Source organism: Oenanthe melanoleuca, chromosome 3 (genome assembly GCF_029582105.1).
Source record: "Oenanthe melanoleuca isolate GR-GAL-2019-014 chromosome 3, OMel1.0, whole genome shotgun sequence".
NCBI classification, from domain to species: domain Eukaryota; kingdom Metazoa; phylum Chordata; class Aves; order Passeriformes; family Muscicapidae; genus Oenanthe; species Oenanthe melanoleuca.
The window spans coordinates 37,584,257-37,605,562 of NC_079336.1; the positions used below are offsets into that span (position 1 = coordinate 37,584,257).

General features: G+C 41.4%; 1 protein-coding gene across 1 annotated transcript in view; it reads left to right on the forward strand.

The window, feature by feature from the left end:
- KLHL32 (kelch like family member 32) overlaps positions 1–21,306 on the forward strand; it is a 120,472-nt gene that overhangs the window by 96,851 nt on the left and 2,315 nt on the right. Inside the window, exons 7-10 of the mRNA XM_056487855.1 lie at positions 5,672–6,398; positions 15,836–15,894; positions 18,158–18,350; positions 20,436–20,530. Coding sequence (XP_056343830.1) covers positions 5,672–6,398; positions 15,836–15,894; positions 18,158–18,350; positions 20,436–20,530 — 1,074 coding nt within the window. The remainder of the gene's footprint in view (positions 1–5,671; positions 6,399–15,835; positions 15,895–18,157; positions 18,351–20,435; positions 20,531–21,306) is intronic.

Consider the following 21,306-nt stretch of genomic DNA (forward strand, 5'->3'; position numbering starts at 1 on the left):
AAGAACAATTCTGGTGAGATTTGTAGTTCCTTCTCCTCCCCTGATTTAATATCATTGTCAGATTGTCACACACAAACTGGTCATTTGTGTTGCACATATCTGATCTCAGTCCAGGAAAATACATCTTTCCACTTTTGTTTCCATATTTACAATTTTGCTTTCTCTTCAAATGAGAATGTTCACTAGGTTATTATAATTAAGATTTCCATTTGTTTTAATAAGACAGTGTGAATTAATTGCTTTAAAACCTTAAAAATTTGTTTTCTTCTATTTGTTGTTGCTAAAATAGGCCACAAGAAAACAACACTCCAACCCCCTCATTTTTTTCCACTGCTGTCACTTTTTGACTTCATTTCATTTGCTAGACCTTGGATGATATAAAGTAGCATGTTCACAGTCCATTGGGCTACAGATCTGAATTCATCAACTAAAGAGCAGGCCAAGATGACTTGAATAGAGTTCCTGTGGCCCCTGCCTCTCTCAGAGCTCAGGCTTAGAAAAGTTTTTTTCTTTCTTGGTATTCTGTCAACAGAAACTTTTCATAATGTTGACTTTGTGATCTAAGTGAACACGAGTCTAATAAATATGAGCATGTCAAGCTTTTTGCACTCATGAAGTAGCTTGGCTTTTCTGATTAGAAAGCTTGGTGTAGTGTCAAGTGGCAGTCTGGTACGTTTCCCAGCAGAGTGGCCTGAGAAGGACTGCAGGGGGATGCTGAAGAGGCAAGGCACAGGTGTGATGGGCTCTCTTGCTCCCTGGGATAGCTGGCAGCCCAAAGGACCAGGCAGCTACTTCTTGCAGCATTATCTTCAACAGGAGTGAAATTCCTGGTTCAGCTTTAACCTCCTCTGCCTCTGTGGCCTCTCTGGCTGTGGGATGTGTGTGGTGTATACACATTAACAGCAGGGAGGGAAGGACTGTGCTCCAAGCCTGTGTGACTTGGACTGTTTCAAGCACTGTGCTGGAAGCAGAAGCAGGTGTTGGAAAAGCAATGAACTTGCTATCCAACATGCAGATGTACTTTGATGCATGCTCCAACTGTGCCACAACATATTTTTCCATCTATTTTCTGCTGTTTTAAGAATGCACTCCATTGCTAAATCACATAATGCAACCTTTTAGAAAAATCCTTTGGCTTAAGGCATTAGAATAAAAGAATAATTCTGGTTTGAAAATCCTGTCCTTCTGAGGGTCTACTTTTGTCATTTACTTAGTTTACAAGATGAATATGGCAAAATATATTATTTATTAAAGTTGATATAGGCACTAGGCTGTAGCTTCCTTTACTCATACAGTCATACATTAAAATTAATAGAAAAGAAGCTTCTAGCAGTTTAAACAGAATTTGCCTATATGGCAGTAGGGGTAGGAGTCTTTCCTTGCTTTTGTAAATTATTTAGCACTGATACAAATATTTTCCACCTCAAAATTGTGGATGGTCTTTTTTTTTTTTTTTTGCTTGCTTGTTTGTTAGCATTTTAAACACAGTTGTAATTTCAAGTACTATTGGTATTTCCTTAAAGAAGCCAGTATGTCTTTTCTTGCAGCATCATAAAGTCTATAATGGCTTTGAGTTTATTTTGCCAATAGTGATTATAGTTGCTAATTGTTTCTGCCAGAGAGGTGAAAACATAGGCACTAAAATCAGTGTATACATGGGGTGAATTCAGGAGTTTTATGTAAGCACCAGGTTTTTGGGTCTAGATTAAACAAAACCTGAGTAAAGGTGTTAGAAATTGTATTGATAAATATACAGATGTGTGCTGGTCTTGTAGATGGAAGTTTGTGTCTGCCATACGTTGAAGAGAGTTTTATTTGCCTCCTTTGCACTGAAGGAAAGTTAGAGCTGTGTTACAGTCCACCAGGGACTACTACTACTACAAGTGAAAAGACTTGTGTGGGAATTCAGTTTTCTTTCCTTTGAACTTTTTCAGTGCTCCAGTAGCTGCTAGACTGTTTCCCCACACCCAATTTTCATCCATGCCTTCACAGTGTAAGGCATCATGTTCTGCTACAGAACATGGTAACAATGTGCTGCAAAACCAGTGTAGAAGTCTAAGGTACAGTTGGTGAGTGTTCCTGAAACCAGACAACCTGTTCCACAGCCTTGTGTCACCATTTAGGAGTTTGTCCTCTATTCTCTAAATATAGATATAGATACCTACATTTGTAGGTGAAATTCCTAGCACTTATTTTTAGGTAGTGACCCAAAATAAATTTTAAAACAGTATTTTTTTTTCACAAATAGCAAGACAAGGCAATAAAAACAATATAGCTTTTAGCTCTTAAGGCCTTTTTTCTGCCTTGGAGTGTCACAGATTAGGTGTGTGTCACACAGGGCACTGTAGTCAGATTGTGTTCAAACAGTAGCATGAGGTGATCTGGACTGGAGCTTCTAAACACATTTTGATTCACAGACCTCTGTTGCTTCCCTAAAACTCAGTGCAGCTTCTCTGCATTCTGGCAAATGCCTACAGAGCATCCAGGTGGTGTGCAGGGTTCTTAGCCCTGTTTTCTAAACTCATACAATAAAATGGAGTTTTCTACTGAAAACTAACCTCAGATTTGGAGCCTGGTAAGAGCCAGTAGCAACCTACACAAGAGACAGGCTGGGATTCACATTGCCCTTCCCATTGCTGCTGCAGCTGCTTGTCAGAGGAGAAAGGTGGAAGTAGCTTAAGGCAAAGATACCTTGAGGTGCAGCACGTAGAGAATCCCAAGCAGGTTGCAATAAACTTAATTTGGAGAGGTTCAAAGGTTTGCATAAAAAATGATGCAGGATAGACGAGTAGGGATAAAATAGTGTGCAATGAATAGAGAAGGTTTGGGTTCAAGACTCAGAATTGTTCATCTTATGAGTGCCAACAGAATCTTTGTATCACTTTGCAACCATTGCTGTAGTGGTTTAGGGAAAAGTTAAGTATTACTGGTTTCAGAGGAACATTTTTTTACAACTCCAGGACTATTCTCAGTAGAGATCTAGCTCAGTATGAACCAAATTGCATATGCCAAACTTCCTACAGTAGAGACAATGCATTCTAATGGAGATGTCCATGCCGTTTGTGCAGATCATCACACATCCCATATCCAGAAATGAATGCAGGTACCATTTATTTGAAGTTATGAATGTATGTGGTGTTGCTCGTGTGTTTATATAGTATTTATTGGGGGACCAAAGGCAGGACAGTAAAGGAAAGCAGATGGATGAAGTTCTAAGATATTAATAAGGTATTAATATTAAACTTCCTCTGAAAGACTTGTGGTTACCAGTCCTGGTTTACATTAGTGCCTGTCTTTTACAAAGTCTTTAATGTCTGTCATTGCAGCCCAAGTGATACCTCTGTGATGGCATTTTAGATGTGAGCAAAGGCATGAACTTACAGTTCCAAAAGCAACAGTCTGTTAGATGCAAGTGCTGACAGATAAGAATTCAGTTTTTGTAAATTCTTTTGTCTCAGTATAGTCACCCACATATCATTGGGTTGATATATGCTGAAGATAGCCTGAATTTCCCCTCAATTTCAAGTGCCTGAATAATGAGAGTTAAGTGCCTTTCAGGAATCATTCGCATGGCTAAAGACACGGAATAGGAAGTTGCCTGATACAGCTCAGTAGGACACACCTGACACATGGGTTTGGTGGACTTAGAACACCTGACTATAAAGCTCAACGATTTCAAGTCCAAAAACATTTTCAAATGCATTTAATTACTGCCTTTTTTTTACTAGCAAGTCAAAGTATCAAATGCATGTCTTTGAAACTGGATACAGCATTTAACTGACTAAACTACTCTTGCATTTTTGATGCCCTTCATTGATTCTTTGTTTCACAGGGGTTCACAGTGAGGAAAAAGTATTTCAAATTAATCTTAAAAAGAAGATGGTTTTGGTTTTTCATCTTCCCTCTCTGACAGAATACAGAAAAAGTAATAAATTTAATACATCATATATGAAAGCCATGAATAAGAGCAGCCTTTATTTTCAGCTCCTTTATGTGACATTCCCAACAGCAGTACAGGGCCATAAGATTTAGCTGAAAATTTTTTTATTGCTTAGCTTATTAGAAACACTCACTCCACGAGTTCTGTGTAAAATGATTTGAAGTATCAAGTAGTTAGTCCTTATCCAGAATTAGTCAATGTCTTTGATAGTGACTTGGATGAAAGAATAATAAGGGATTTATGTTCTCAGAAAATCAGAAGGTGAAATGGTTTATAGCACTTTTGGAAATACAATTTGGATTGAGAATGATCTTGACTGGAGCAGTGGCATAAAGTAATAGTAGAGAGTTTGGTAATGACAGAGAAAGCCTGATACTCTGTGGAAGTTCTGCAAAAAATAAACACTAAACAAACCAAAAAAACCAACCAAAAAGAAAAAGGTGATAATAGTACTCAGTCATAAGCTTAAGTATGGATCAGCAACATCATAGTGCACTGACAGTCTTGCACAGTGATGTACAAGCAAGAATGCATATATTGTTGCAATCAAAGAGATTCTTCCAACCTTTCACTGCTACTTCAGCCTTAAGAGGAAGATTATGTCCAGTTTTGGGCATCAAGCATTAAAGATTTCAATAACAGAAAACTGTGAGCCAAGCAACTGAGATTTAGAAAATATGACCTAAGATGCATTGAAATACATTTTTTGTTCACTGAAGAGGAAACTCACACCAATATTAAAATGCATCTGAGGTGGAGAAGAAAAAGAAGGTAACAAAATTCTTTTCATTCTATATGGATTAATAATTTTCAAGGGTTGCTCTGGAATATAAACCCAAAGGTGGAAAATGGAGCGATGAGTTTAAGTGTTCAAAGCTTCTGCACATGTAAGAGGAAAATCTGTCTGAGAGGATATCAGAGTATGGGAATGGTTTTCCTGAGGAAGGTTTGGTATCTTCATTGCTGAATGTTTTCAAGAATAATTTACACAACCATTCTTGAAATGGTTTAGGTCATTCCTAACCTCTTTTTAGGACCAGTTGGATTCAATAAGCTTTATGTGATTTGAATGATATGTTAAATTTTGACTGTTGATACTAGCTGCAATTGCTGAATTGTTGCTTTCTGTCTGCTCCAAACTAGCAGAACCTCTTCTGTGCTTCTCTCTCCTGACTATTTTTTGTCCCCTTGCACCTTTCTCCACTTTATAAATAAAATAAATCAAGGAGAAAAAAAAGTATTGAAGAGTTCAGTATGTGTAATGTGTTCTAGTTCTTCAATGCTTTGTCATAAATAGGATTAAATATGGAGGGCAGAAAAGGCTTTTCTTTGTAGTCTTCTGACACTAGTCTTCTTTCTAGTCTACCTGTGGTATCCAGTGATCCCATAGCACCAGTGTTTATATTATTTTTCCAGCACCTTGTTTCAGGGATAGTATGGTCTCCAGCAACACTAACAGATTGCACAACGAGAGTATTGCATAGCAGCTGATAATGCTGTGGAAACTGTTTTGAGGAGCTGGTGCAATACAATGCTTTTGTACATACACTGTATCTTTTTATGTGGACTAATAGGCTTTCACAGCTGCTTTTTAGATGTATAGATACCATGACTGAGGCAAGTATATATCTGCTCTTGGAATGCAAGCGAGTTTCAATAGAACACATTTTGACAGAATTGTATGCAAATAACGTGTATCATGTTTTTCCCTTCCCTCCCCTCCACTTTTAGCTGGCTGTGCGGTGGTTGGAGCACAACTGCCGCTACCAGTACCTGGATGAACTTCTCCAGTACGTCCGCTTTGGCCTTATGGATGTGGACACCCTGCACACTGTAGCTCTTAGCCATCCTCTTGTCCAAGCCAGTGAAACTGCCACGGCGCTCATTAACGAGGCCCTGGCTTACCACCAGAGCGTCTATGCACAGCCGGTCTGGCAAACTGCAAGGACAAAGCCTCGCTTCCAGTCAGACACCCTGTATATCATCGGTGGGAAGAAACGAGAGGTCTGCAAGGTGAAGGAATTGCGGTACTTCAATCCAGTGGACCAGGAGAACGTTCACATCGCGGGGATCGCGAACTGGAGCGAGCTGGCGCCTATGCCGGTGGGCAGGAGCCACCACTGCGTGGCTGTCATGGGAGACTTTCTCTTTGTGGCCGGTGGAGAGGTGGAGCACTCCACGGGGCGCACGTGCGCCGTGAGGACCGTCTGTCGATACGACCCCCGCAGCAACTCCTGGGCGGAGATCGCTCCCATGAAGAACTGCCGGGAGCACTTCGTGCTGGGAGCCGTGGACGAGTTCCTCTATGCCGTGGGGGGCAGGAACGAACTGCGGCAGGTGCTGCCCACGGTTGAACGCTACTGCCCCAAGAAGAACAAGTGGACCTTTGTACAGTCCTTTGACCGGTCGCTCTCCTGCCATGCGGGATATGTGGTGGACGGTCTTCTTTGGATATCAGGTAGAAAACGTTTCACACAGTTTGAGGTACTAACAAAATACCAAAATACTGGCTTGAATTAAAGTAATAAATCTTTGGTTTATATGTCATGATAACTTTTCTCTTTGGAGAGGACAGAGAACTGAGGCCTCATTAGAAGTATAGGAGCGTAATGTATACATTACACTCGATGTTTCAGAGCTGCTGATATCATATGTGCTATCTCCAGTTGCCATTCATAAATCACAGTGAACTGGAATGATAATGCGCTTTTGGACAAATTCCCAATGATAAATTCTGTGTGCTTCCTGAAAACAAACAAAAAAAGACATTGTTTCTGTAATACAATCTGGTGCTTTTAACAGTGACAGGACCCGAGGGAATGGCCTGAAGTTGTGTCAGGGGAAGTTTAGGTTGGATATGAGGAAAAGGTTCTTCACCTACAGGTTGATTGGGCACTGGAACAGGCTCCCCAGGGAGGTGGCCATAACACCAGGCTGACAGAGCTTGAAAAGCATTTGCCAGCACTTTCAGGCACATGGTGTCGTTCCTGAACCTGTGCAGGGCTTCAACTGGACTTCGATAATCCTTATGGGTCCCTTCCAACTCAGAATATTCTATAATTCTACAAGTCACTTATTCCTGATGATGAAATGGAAAATTAAGTGCTTGTTAGTTTTTGTTATTCCAGGGCTTGAAGGTGGATACATGATTTGCTCCCACTTGCTCTTCAGGCTGTTGCAACACACCAGGATGACTGTTTTTAAAAATCATCCATAGCTCTGTCCACAACAAGTGCACAAGGCTGTCTGGATGTAATCACAGCTTTATGGCACTGATAGATGAATGTATAGACCTAAAACAATGTATCGTTTGCAACTGAGTCTTTAGTTGTTATTTTCCATTGATGGGGTGGGAGGACTTCATTTCCTCAGTTTTTGCAGTAGGGATTAGTTATTCTGGGATATGACCAATGCTCTCTACAGAGGATTTGAAGAAAAATATTCCTCCTTTACTAAGAAGTGTGCCATGGAAGGTTATATAGTTATAATATTTATTGAGGAAGCTAATGAGTAAGTGGGGCCAGCCCTTGAGGTAAATGTTCAGTGATTGGAATCTTCACCGTAGATACCCTCTGGGGATTTTAATATGGTCTGGAATGCCTCTGGTGAAGAGATGGAATATGAATGGAAGATTAAGTTAGCTTCTCAGGCCTTTGCTGAGCTTCTCAAAATGTGTTGTTTAGCCTAGCAGATGTACCTTTCTGTCCCTATGGATTAAGTGCCTCATGGGAATGGATTCCCAAGCACTGGCAGGGGAATTAGCAGGTATCTATTTTAATACATACGCACTAAAGACATGAATGATGGCTTTGGAATTAAAAGTGGGACAGAACACAGAAAATCACCAAGATCCCTGGCAGGCACTTCAGGCCATTTTCTATAGTGACCATCATTTAAGGAGTCTTATAGAGTTGGTGCTGTGTGAATCCTGAGGTGAGACCCAGATACAGTACAGGAACAGGATTTCTGCATTAGGCTACCAACTGGGTGTATTCAGAGCATTATCCTGTTTATTCACTATTTTTCCTATTTTATTAGTGGAGAAGGATGTGTGTCTGCGTGGGCACATCAAATACATGGATGTTGCTACTGCTTTGTCTTGATTGCTGGCTTTTTTTCCTGTTTTGTGGCTTACATTTGTCAGTATTTATGAAGAATAGGACCTTTTAAAAAATGATGTTAAGCAATCTCACATAATATCATTGAATGTGCACTAAAAATCCATCCGGGTCTTTCCTCCAGTAAATGAAAAAAGTAATAACTTCTGTATTAATTTCATGAAAAAAAGACCCCAAACAACAAAACAAAACAGATAAAACTCAAGAAAGTATTTGATAGCAATTTTTAAGTCAAACATGGGGCTGGTTGAAGATTAAATTTAATCTATCCAGAATTGCTAGGAAAGGAGAAATTATCCTAAGGATTAATTCATGTGCTTAGTTATGTAGGTGAAATGCATGCATACCTGTGTGTTTTAAATTCCACTTGTGTTCAGAAAATGATGCAATGTGATATTGTGTTCAAGGATATGCCTCTAACAGAGCTGTAGAATCTGTGGAAGAGGTAAGTGGAAGCCTACTGGACAAATTCTTTAAAACTGGGCAAAACAACAAAAAAATACTTTATCCGTATTGTTCCATTTATATTTGAAAATGCTACCAACAGTGGAATAAGGTAGACACTTTCAGCTTTTCAGTTCTATTTTGATAGGTTCTAAGAAAATGCTTAGAAGTTTTGAGTTGCTCAATTATGACAGGTTATTATGAAGAATGAGAGTGTACTTACTACACTTCAGTAAAGATAGATCTGAATTTTTTACTCTCACACTGAAACCTGGTTGTGTACTGAATAGAGCTGGTTTAAAAAGAAAAGTGGATGGAGATGTAATAACTGTAGCTAGCTCTCTATTATTAATTAATTGCTTAGGACCAGAATGTAGCTTGTGGTACATGTACATTCAGGGGCAGGGGAATAGTACAGAGAGATGTTTTATTGTATCTTAGTCACTGCTGGAAAATCCACTGTTCATCTGAATATAAGATGTTAGCATAAAAGTAATTAGTAATGCAGGAGGGAACCTAATTTTGAAGTATGTGGCCTAAAATTAGGTAATTAAAAAATTAGTCTGAGTTAGAAATGTTTCTGAACTGTATCCCTGCTGCTTTTTCTGGGAAATACAGGTCATCAGCAAAGAGCTCTCAAAGTCAGTCTGCTACTACCAGCTGGCAAGGGAACCATGGAAATGTGCCCAGTATTTTAGTGAGGGAATAAATTAAATAGTGATAATACAAGTTTCTAGCCCTTCTATTTGTAGAGATCTGCACGCTGACCATTTACTTACTCAGTGCCTCTGCTACAGCCCCATGCCCTCTTAAAGGCTTTGCTGATCAAAAGCTAACTAGACTTCAGGGATTTCTATTATTTGGATTCATTTTCGGCTTTGCTTTGTAACTGTAATTTGTCCTTTGGGACAAATATGACAAGGCTCCAAAAATAATAGATAATAAAATCATGGCAGAGGCAGCAGGAAGAGAAAATGGACAAAACAAACCGTTGTATGACTTTACGCACTGGCAGCAGGAGGTGAGTGGCTGGTGTTGAGGTGACAGAGGGACTCCTAAGCTGCTGCCACCTCTTTGGGGTTTTTAACCTGACAGAAGCAGATTAAAAGAGGGAGCCTTTTGCACATTGGACCAAGTCAGTCCCTCTGCTCAGCACAAGTGGGTTCAGCCCTTGAGTTTTCTGTGCTCCATATTTTTATATTTTTGTCACTATTTATTGTTTTCCCCCCACATTCCTGTTTTTATTTTCTTCTTTAAAGAAGAACAAAACATGAGAATTTATTAAAATAATGTGCTGGTTTTGACTGGGATAGAATTAATTTTCCTCACAGCAGCTAGTCTGGGCAATGTTTTGGATTTGTGCTGGAAACAGCCCTGTTAACACAGGGATGTTTTTGTATTGCTGAGCAGTGTTTCTACAGAGTGAAGGTGTTTTTTACTTCTCATCCCACCCCACCAGTCAGGAGGCTGGGGATGGGCAAGGGTTTGGGAGGGGATAGAGCCAGGACAGCTGACTCCTGCTGACTGAAGGGATATTCCAGATGATGTGGTTCATCCTCAGCATGTAAAGCTGGAGGAAGAAGGAGGAAATGGGGATGTTCATAGTGCTGACATTTTACTTCCCAAATCACCATTTTGCTTGATGAATCCCTCATAGGAAGCAGTGAATTAATTCCATGTTTTGCTTTGCTTTTATACGTGGCTTTTGCCTTACCTGTTAAACTCTCTTTATCCCAACCCACAGATTTTCTCAGTTTTACTTTTCCAGTTCTTTCCCCCATTCCATGCTGTGGGAGTGAATAAGTGGCTGTGTGAGGCTGAGTTGCTGACTGGGGTTAAACCACAACAAATAAGTTCTCTGTACTGACATTGCATTGGGCAGATGGTTTGGAAATTTTATAGAAAGGTGATTCTTCCAGGCCTCAGTTAACATCTGATGCCATGACCAATTTCACAAATGGATTGCATGCCACAGTGCTTGAAAAGTGAAGTACTTCAGTGAAATATAAACAAAGTACACTAAACACTTTGGAGTTCAACATGACTAACAATCACTGTCTATAAAAGCGGGGAAGTATTTTCCATAAGAGCGAGGACTTGAACTCTGCCCCTTTCCCAGCATCCTCTGTGGAGTGCACATGCAAACCTGGAGACCTCCTTTGCTATCCACATTAACCTTCCTCCACTGGTATAGGTCTGGTGCCCCTGGGGACATCGAGGGGCAGGGAACCTCTGCCAGGCATTCCAGCTCTGGGCCATTCCTGCACCTGCATCTTGGGATAATGACACTTCCCCTTGCCTTAGGTGCTCCAGAGATTAGCACATGAAAAGTCTTGTTTAAAACAAAGTGTTACACTGGTGTTTTGCAGAGACCTGAGTTGTCTGACCTTAAGTATGTCAGCTAAAATACCATCTTGACATGCACATAAAAACTCAGCTTTTTATGGGGAAAGGGGGTAAACAAGCCATCCCTGTACAGTTGCTTTGTACTTAGTATAGGAGATTTACTTTTTTTTTTTTTCAAACTTCAAGATTCATTATTTTAATTTTTAAATTGTTGTTTTTTTCCCTAATGGTGGAGATTTTGACTAAGGAAATGATGGTGATAACATATCTTGAAGAATTATTCTTAGTTTGCAAGTGATTTGGGATGAAGAGTGTGACCTTACTATCCATAGGCTGTTGCAAAGTAAAGAATTTTTTCTCAGCAAAAGCCTATAAAATTATTTTATGGAAAATAGATCTGGAATAATAGGAGTTTACAGAATCTATCCAAATCAAGTTTTACAGTGTGGCTGGCACAGGATTTGCTGGGAATGGGAGGATAACAAGTGCATGAGAATTGCCTTAGTGGCCCAGTCTTAGTCTCTGTATGTTCCATATATATACAGACTTCATTTTTACTGTATTTGAATGAATGATCTCACACCTTTCAGTGGTGGACATTATTGGTTTGATCATTGATTCTCCTTAGATTGAATGTAAACATCCATTTTTAACAATTTAAAAAACCTAGGGCTTGAGCCCCTCTTGTTTGTGGCCGGATTGCATCTGGAGCCAGAGAGTGCTAGAGCTGCTGTTGGCCTCTTGCAGGGGACTCCTTACCTTGGGAGAAGATGTTCCAGCTCAGCTGTCCTCACTGCACCTGGGCTGGCTGCAGCAGGAGGCAGCAGGTTTGCATGTTGAGGGAGGATCATCTTGTGTTTAACACACAGACACCTAAGGGAGGAGAGATTTCTGCTTTAAAATAGCAGTGCACTTTAGGGTACATGTCATGGGCTTCTATATATTCCCTGGATTTTCTGGAAGGAGCACACATGGGAGCTCTTTGCCAACATGTAGTTTTACACTTCTCCCAGTGAACTCGGGTTCCTGCACACAGCCTAGCACTTGGGGAGTGCAGAGAGAGTTGTGATATTTTCTGGGGGATTTGGATTGGATTAGGTTTCTCAAGTCATATGGGGGCCTTGCTAGGCCATGTTATAAATATGGTTTGTAAATTGTCGTTTTGGAAAATGTTGAATCCTAAATGAATCAACATTTAGGAAAATGTTAAATGTTGAATGCCTCCTACCCTTCTCTTTTTAGAAGTGTATCTTGAAGAGGTTTCTCAGTGCAGTTAGTGGGGTGTTTGGGGGACTGTAATAACACAAAATGTTTATCAAGTGTGGGAAAGGGATGGAACAAAATGTTTGTTGAGTGTGGGAAAGGGATGGATGAGGTGTATTTTGGAATCTTTGAGCAATTTCCCCGTGTAGGGGGTCACTGTTGCGTGAGTTGGGAATTTACAGGTCTTGGAAGGCTTAAAAGGAAACATTTGCAGCCTACAAGGGAGTAAGGGACAGTTATTGTGGCAGTGTAAAAACATTTTGTGCTCCTGTCTGTGAAAGTAAGAAAGACAGTCTTGTCCTGAAGGTGCTCCTTGCTTCCCAGGAACAGGAGTCCTCAAAGCAAGCTGCTCATGTTAAAATGGTGCAATCATCACTCTGTTTATACAAACAGCAAATGCTGACCAAACTGCAAATTTTCTGTCACTTAACCAGACAGGCATTTTTTTCTTCTCTAGCTGTTGGGTTACTACCACATTAGCTGTTATTGCTTGACATCAAATTTAATAGCGTAGTTTGTATTTTTAACTACCTTATCTCGTTATGATGCCTCTCTGTCCTCTCCTTTCCTCATAGAAAACACAACAGAGAAGTTTAGGAAATTCTCTCAGAATTACCCCATTTCTTTTCTGAGAAAGTATGTATTATTTTTAGTACCATTTAAACTCTTTCCCCCCTTCTTTTCTTATTTTTAAGAGACATATTGCTGCTCTTTCGCCCTTTCCCAGCTGTCTGTAGTATTTTTTAAAAAATAGTTCAAGAGGACATTGCAGATTTGTTAAATCTGAATTTTGGCAGAAAATTTTAAACTTTTGCTATAGCACTTCAAAGTTAGAAGGAACTAGAGTTTGAAAATTGATGCAGATATAAGATGGCATATTTAATGACAGATGTATCTATAGAAACCTGTTAAGATGCAGATTATCCCCCTGGGGAGGGGAGATCAAAACTGCCAATCTATAAAATATACTTGTTAGGGGAAGGCATGGAATCTATCTCTGCAAGCACTTTGATTGCAGGGGACAGTGTAGCAGCATGTGGCATCATAACCTAAGAGCAGACAAATCAGCTTGATGACTTTCAAAGCCAAGAATACTGCTGGAGGCAAGGGTACTCCAGTCTAGAAGAAATTAAAACATATAGAGACTGTTATTAATTCCAGATCTATTTTTGTGTAGTCAAATCTGTATGCAAATCCTTAGCATCTCATTTTGGCAGATTAATCTAAAAGTGAAGAGTGGTATGTGAAGGGAATGTAATGATAAAACACCAGAGATGAGCAATATTGCAGGGGAAAAGATGTAAGCTGTGTGCTTGATGTGAGGGGCCCTTTGTGAAGAGAAGCAAATAATTTTGCTTATTTGCTTATTTTATTACTTTATGAGGAAGCAACACTCTTCTTTTTCTTCTTCCTTCACATCTTCCCCCCCAAATTAAGGGGTCCTTTCAGAATGAAAATGTATGACCAAGGACTATGTTTGAAATGTGTCTCCTGCAGTTTAACATTCTGGAGGTAATAATCCAAGTAACTATGATTTTTATTTTTCAAAACACTAATCTGATGTCTTATTTTAGACATTGTGATGGGAGTGAAAATAACTGTATGTAGAAAAAAAATCAAATTACAAAAAAGATATTAGAAAAGATTGTTTTGTCTGTGTGGCTGGTGACCACTAGGAATGTGAAGGCTGCACAACAGTGTAGAGACAGCTAACAGATTGTGAGATCAGACACAGGGGCAGTCTTTGCTTTCCAATGCCTGTTCCTGTGTGTGCACTTTACATGTGCTGTGATGGGCAGGGTGTGGCACAGTGTGATGGAAACAGTTTGGAGGGACTACATCTCATCCCAGCTGTCTCTCAGCCTGTGAGCATCTCTGAGCTGGGAGTTTGGGCTGCCACCCCTCTGTAGGTGCCCAGTACAGGCTGGTGCTTGCAGAGATGCACCCAAGTAACACCATCATTTCTCCTTGTTGCTGCAGTTGAAGAAAAGACTCTAAAATAGATGTAGCTGTAGTTTCTGCATTGATTCTTGCCCCTACTTAAGTTTTTTGAGTGATCCAAGGGCACTTCTGTATCAGCAAAGAGCTCAGCCCAGCAGGAGCAGATCAGCAGGTAAAACCTTGGTTCTCTATGTTTACTCCATGTACTCTTCACATTTTTTACTTTTGGACTATGTCTGTTCTGGTCCTCTGGCTCAAATGTTCCCAGTACTCAGGTGGTACAAAGCCAAAAGAGCAGTTATTATTTCACACCCTTATGCTGCCATTAGGAACTGGAGCATGGTTGGTGCACATCTGGAACAGAGCTTCTGGTTTAACTTGAATGCACACCAGACCCAGCCTTCAGCCTAAAATGACATGGGGGAGGTGACAGAGTTGTTTCAAAATCACAATATGGCTCTGAACCAAAATGCTGCCCTTGGCCTTGCTGGAGGCTGGCGAAATGAGGATTCCCCAGCACAGAGCTTGGGGATAAGAGGGGAAAAAACCAACCCAGCATGCTTAGTGGGACTGGGCCATAGCTCAGCCAGCAGGAATGTAAGTCACTGTCCTGGCTGAAGCATCAGCAAAACGAGATATAATAAGGTGAGAGTCCTTCCTCTCACTGCTGTGGATTTTGCCACTATTGGTACATGCCATTAAAACTGTAATATAAATAGTTTGTCTGTCAGTGTGAGTGTCCCTGGTGTGTGGCCACTGGCATGCCCCAGTTCTGCCCAGCCCTTGTGGCACGATGAAGGTGAGGTGCAGCTTGCAGGTTTTGTTTCTGATTCCATCTTCCCATGGGCCCAGAGTGGTGACAGAGGGGGACTGGGAACTGTGGCAGTGCTGCAGTGACACCATGTCCCCAGAAGGCTTGAGCACATTCAAAAACATGTTTGCACAGGTAATATTACAGACTGAAGAAGTTTTCCATGTGTACTTGTGAAATTTGCCATTTAAAACAAAATAAGAAGGTGATTGGGCATTGAATATTTACTCTTTACTTTGTTGAGGTAAACAGATGGTTTGCAGCTTCTACTTGGGTCAGACTCTGTTCTGAGCTTCTCTGAGGTGCTTTACACCATGCTTTCTTGACCACTATTGAAAAGTAGAGGGTAGGGTTGTTTCTGGTCACTGTGGAAGAATTTTCCAGCCTAAGTTTCCAACTAAACAAGGAGATGTTCTCACTAGAATACAAGCTAAGTGGAGAATTTCTTTCAAATGTTTAGATAAGCACAGTTGCACAGGCTTGAACTGTGCTTTCTAACAGGCAGTGGTATCCCCTGTCATGCTCCTGGTAAGGCAGAGCTTCTCTCTGACCTCTTCCTTCTCATTGATGCCCAAGCCCACCTCCTCCTCTTTTAAACTGCATCACACACTGTATGTTCCTTGGAACAGGAATGGATTTTATCTTTGTTTCTTGATGAAGGCTGAATGCACAGTTATGTATAAATAGATGAATTTTTAACTCATTTTGGCCCAAGAAATTAGCTCTATAAAGGAAGTGTATTGGGGGGTGTTAATTGATGCTATTCTGTGTTTGTATATGTTTGGCAAATGGAGCTGCTTTTTCCCTTGTAAGCAGATTAAGAAGTGCAGTGGAATGTAAGCAGAAGTGGTGGTATGTAATGTAATTATTATCTGCAAATGAACTTTAGAATTGGTTGTTTTGCTGTACCTGATCTCTTGGTCCTGGCTGTGCTTGTATGAAAAAATGTAACCTATATAAACTCTTTTATAGGAGGAGTAACAAATACTGCACAATATCAAAATAGACTCATGGTCTATGATCCTAAGCAGGTGAGTATCTGTGTTATATATTTTGTTTTGCTTCAAGCAGATCTCTTGGCAAATACATAGAAAGATTTTGTAAGGCTGAAGTGCTGACCATTTGAATTAGTGGTGTTTTAAATTCACTTTGTACTGATGTGTGAGTCTAACAGAGTAATGCAGACCCTGACAACTTATTATGTTTTTTAAGCCTGTAGGAATTGGAAACATCTTAGATTAAATACAATGCTTTAAATCCCCTGTATTTACCAGTATTTATTTTGCTTGTTTTTTTGTTTTTTTTTTTTTTTTTCTTTTTTAATCGAGCAGCCCTGAGCAATGTGTACTCAAAGTCAGTGTTCCAAAACCACTCCTTGTCATTGGCATTTCTGTTTTGAATTGCATATATGGACCTTTTTGTTTCCTGAATACTTTGAGAACTGCACTACCTATCCGTGACTTACTCTGCTGACTGCAAGGGTGCCTATCATTTCATTACCCAAGCACCTAAAATATCTTTTAGGGATTATTTCATACATTATGTATGTGTTTTGATTAGGTTAGCATGGCTCAGTAACCATTTCTGAGGGTTAGGGCATGGTTGTGCCCTCTTGCTTGTATTAGGAATTAAAAGTCCCAAGCTTGCAATCAGAGTTGCATAGCCTGATTTACACCCACGTGGAAGAGTATTGACTTTTCTGATTGTAGGATAGAGGCTTTGATTGCTGTATTTGGAACAAAATTGTTCCAGGAGATACTTCTGTCTGGTTGCCACTGACTTTTTAAAGCATGGCACCTATGGGGCCTGAAGCAGAGAGCAGGAGATGACACACTGAGCTCCAGGTTTGTCATTGACTACAAATGCTGGCTGTCCTAAATCCAAGTAGCAATTACAGGCTACTGTTTGGGTACCCTGTCTCTATTGTGTACTTCTCACCTGGGCTCGTCACTGGTGTGGAAGTTGCACCCCAAAATTCTGCTCGGCTGCCTGGGTGTGCCGTGCTGGCGGCAAGGAGCCCGCCCTGGCGCGCCAAGAGTTACCAAGAGGGGAGCTGTGCCCTCGCATTCTTCAAAAGACGCCTGCTTGGTGTTTGTACACACGAGCTCCATTTAAACATTCTGCTGGCATATTGTTTACGCTGGGCGCCGGGAAGCGCCGCATCTGCTCGCAGCCCGCGCGGAATCTCAATGGCTCGATCAGGGAGGCGCGGCGATAATGCCGGCCATCTGCCGCCGAGCACACAGCTACCTGCCAGCCTGACCCCGGCCTCCCGCCTCATCAGCATGCACACACCGCCTGATTAGCGCTGACCCGCCAGGCCCTCTGCTCGCCGCCTTTGCAGCGCTTCCAGCTCACCTGGCAGGCCCTGCAGTGCAGGAAGCTGGAGATGTAATCAGGGGATGCAGGCAGGCTTTGCAAAGCAGATGGTGTCTATAGTCTGGTGTTAAGAGACTGGACTGCTAATGCCAGCATTAGTGCCTAATACTCAACTATTGCACGTTGAAATGTATAGATGTATATTGTGGAGGTTAAAAGGCTTAGAGACTCTGGAGTTGCTGCACATGTATCACAAAAAAAATTCCTCACTGATTTTTAACTTCCTCCACTTAAATTAATACTATCCAGGTTGTTTGATTTGATAGGCATAGCAGGAAGAATTGTTTTCTCAGGTATAAAATACTCTGCCTCTCCCTAAACAGGTAAAATCCTTGAATATTGTTAATTAGTAAGAAAAATACGCAAAGGGTTGTAACTTTGTAAGTTGCCACAAATAAAGGGTTGACGTTAGACCAAATGAATCATTTGAGAAGATTCTTTAGGAAATTATTTTTCCTGTTGCTTTATTCCCCAAGGATAAGATCAAATAAGCTTCTGAATAACAAAAGGCAGAAGAATCTCTCTTCTCTCGTAACAGAGCTTATTGGTACAGATAATTTTAGCACTACATGTGTACAAAGGAGACTTTTAATAGTGTGGTTTAAGGAGAATTTGCTAGTGATTTATAAAGAAAAAAAAGACCTTCGAAACCTGATGAGCTAGACAAAAAAAAAATAGAGCAAGAAATGCCATTAAATTAATGAACTTAAATGTGAGAACTGTAAACCACGTGTTGAAAGTCCACTATCCTCATTCAGTGTTAGAACCAACACACATCTAGCATGTGGACAGACCCAGTATATGCACTTGTGATTCCTGACCAAGGGTGAGAAGAAACCAGCACTGTGCTAGTGTGCATTGCACTGCCACTGTAGGTGTGTCTGAGCAGTGCTCAGACAAGCTCTCTCTCTCCAGAACAAGTGGTCGAGCCGCAGCCCGATGCTGCAGAGGAGAGTGTACCACTCCATGGCCGCTGTCCAGAGGAAGCTGTACGTGCTGGGGGGGAACGACCTGGACTACAACAACGACCGCATCCTGGTGCGTCACATCGACTCCTACAGCATAGACACCGACCAGTGGACCCGCTGCAGCTTCAACATGCTGACAGGTGAGCCCTGGACCAAAGGGGCACTCACCACTCTTGAGCTGACACAGCTTTTCTCTTTAGGTGCCTTTAGTATGTGGAACTCCCTGAACTTGCTAAAAATGCTTCCAATTTAGGGACCACTGTTAGCCAAGAAGACACTTTTCGTTACAATTCTGGCATTCAGTGGTCTACAGAACATTTGTTTTAGTACATTGTACATTCAATTTTGAAGAAGGTGCAGATAAATTTTGTTTAATTAAGCAGTCAAAAATAATTTGTCATAATATTACCAGTACTGTTTTTAAATTCTTCAAAAGCTTGCCTGTGGTATTGGTTTAGTTCCCTGTTTGAGTATACAAGAGACTGATGTATCTTTGCCATGTAACATCATTTTGTAGTGGTTTCTGCTGGCATTATAGGGCAAAGCTTTCACTGAAATCTGTTAACTCTCACTTTTTTATAAACAGTATCTTAATAAATTACCCAAAAGGACATGTCCTTGTTGGAATTCCATCAAGTCAGGAATTAATTGAGCACTTAGTTAACTAAAGGATCTATAAAATTCTTCTTGACTTACTAGGAAGAGCTGGAACTTGCAAAACACTGCAGTTCACTGTCCCTGCCACCCAGCCTACCAAAGTTCACCTCCACATGATGAAAGTCCCAGATGTAGTATCCCCTTGAATCCCAGGGAGAGACATAGAATCATAGAATGGTTTGGTTTGGAAGGCACCTTAATTATCATCTAGTTCCAGCCACCTGCCATGGGCAGGGACACCTCCCACTAGATCCAGGTTGCTCAAAGCCCCATCCAACCTTGAGCACTTCCTGGGACTGGGCATCCACAACTTCTCTGGGCAGCCTCACCACCCTCACATTAAATAATTTTTTCCTAATATCTAATCTTAACCTACTCACTTCCAGCTTGAAGTGAATTCCCCTTGTCCTGTCATTACATGCCCTTTTAAAAAGTCCCTCTCCAGCTCTCTGGTAGGCTCTCTGCTGGTACCAGAAGGCCACATTTAAATCCTGCTGAAGCATTCTGTTCTACAGGCTGAACAGACCCCAATTCTCTCAGCCTTTCATCATAGGAGAGGTGCTCCATCTCTCTAATCAACTTGGTGGCCTCCTCTGCACTTGCTCCAACAGGCCACTATCCCTCCTGTAGTAAGGTCCCCAGGGCTGGACACTGCACTCCTGGTGGGGTCTCACCAGAGAGGAGTAGAGAGGCAGAATCACTTCCCTGAACCTGCTGGCCACGCTTCCAGACAGGCATGTGACTCATGCTCAAAGAAGCACCAACAGCAGGGTTGCTTGGTTTCCAAGTCAGGCCATCAGAGTACTTGATGGGCACTAGGGAGTGAGGCATAGATTAAAAAGGAATTACACATGGCCAAACAGAACTGTATTTTGCTCACTCATTAATGATTATGTGGAGGACCTGACAGCCTTTGAGAAGGATGTCATCTGATTTGCACCTGCAAAACCCTGGCACTGCGGGCGCCCTCCTCATTCTGGAGCTGACCCTGTCCCACTGAATGCTGAGGCAGCCTCTTCTCCACTGCCTCCAGTTTCCACAACCTGCACCTTAAGAAGCTGTCTAAGCCTTTCTTTCTGTCAGTACAACTGGCAGTAAATGTGCCTTGTGAACTGTGTAGTGCAGATTTTTTTAAGGCTGTATTTTTCCTTCAAAACTTTCCAACTTGTTGGGCGACCGTTGCTATGGGGATGAACTTGCACAGCAGCTCCTGTGATTTTCACTGTGCTTGTGCCTGCAGGAGCTGAACAGGTGTGGGCAGCACGTGAGGGGCACTCTCAGCCTCTGAGGCTGTTTGGGGGCTGAGGGGCAGGTGGGGACCGTGCCTGTCACCTGTGACACACCTGAGGAGGGAGCAGATGGTCCCCTGCCCAGCCACATTAATGCTCATCTGGGCAGCACCAGGCAGGGCTCCTGCAGAGCAGGGGACTGCCCCACGCCTCACCTTCACTCCATGTTGGGAATTCTGAAGGCAGGAGTGCTTGCATCCCATTACAGAACTGCAGCGCTCGGTGTTAAAAGGGTTAATTGAACACTGAAAGTGGTTTCTATTTCCTTCTTTGCTTTAGGTCAAAATGAGTCTGGAGTTGCTGTCCACAATGGTAGAATATATTTAGTTGGTGGCTATTCGATTTGGACAAATGAGCCTTTGGCATGTATCCAGGTGAGCGATTTAGGTTTCTTTGAAAGTCTTTCCCATAATTTTGCAAGTATAAGTTTTGCACAGTTGTTATTAAAAAAGGAAAATACATGTGAAAAGGAGAGATTAAGGATATTTCTTATGCAGCCACTGAACCTGTACAGAGAGGAAATACTGTAGAGATTAAAAGTATTTCCAGATGAGCCAACAGATCCAATTCCTCTAAGATATTCCAGTAAACCAGGGTTGAATTGTCTTTCCTTTGGCAGGGTTTGGATACAATAGTGTATGTATCCATAGTATATATTCATTGGTTACACAATCAAGTTCAAAATTAAAAGGGTTGCAGAAATGGATGATGGGGCTAAGAATTTTTCAGCCCATATTGGGATTTTTCTTTTCTTTACAGCTTGTGTTTCTGAAATGCAGCCAGAGTTAACGAGTTGTTCATTGACCAAGCACAGTCAACCTGCTACCTGCCCTACTGCTTTAAAGCTTCAATGGAAGTTTTCTAATACCTGCCCTGGGCAATGGGTTGTCCAACAAACTCTTCTGCTCTCCCATCTTTTATAAAAGCAGCTCACCCACAGATCCATGGCTTTCATGGCATATTTTGGTGCAGAAGTTAGGAATTCTTATCTTTCTGCATGTTTCTGAGTGAAGCAGTTCTGCATCACAGCCACTGCTTTGTGACTATCTGGGCAGTTAAAGACAGAAACTCTTGTTTATATCTCAGTTTCTGCACTTTTGCTGATAAACCACAATTTTATCAGCTTCCAGCTTTTTGGATTTTAGAATTT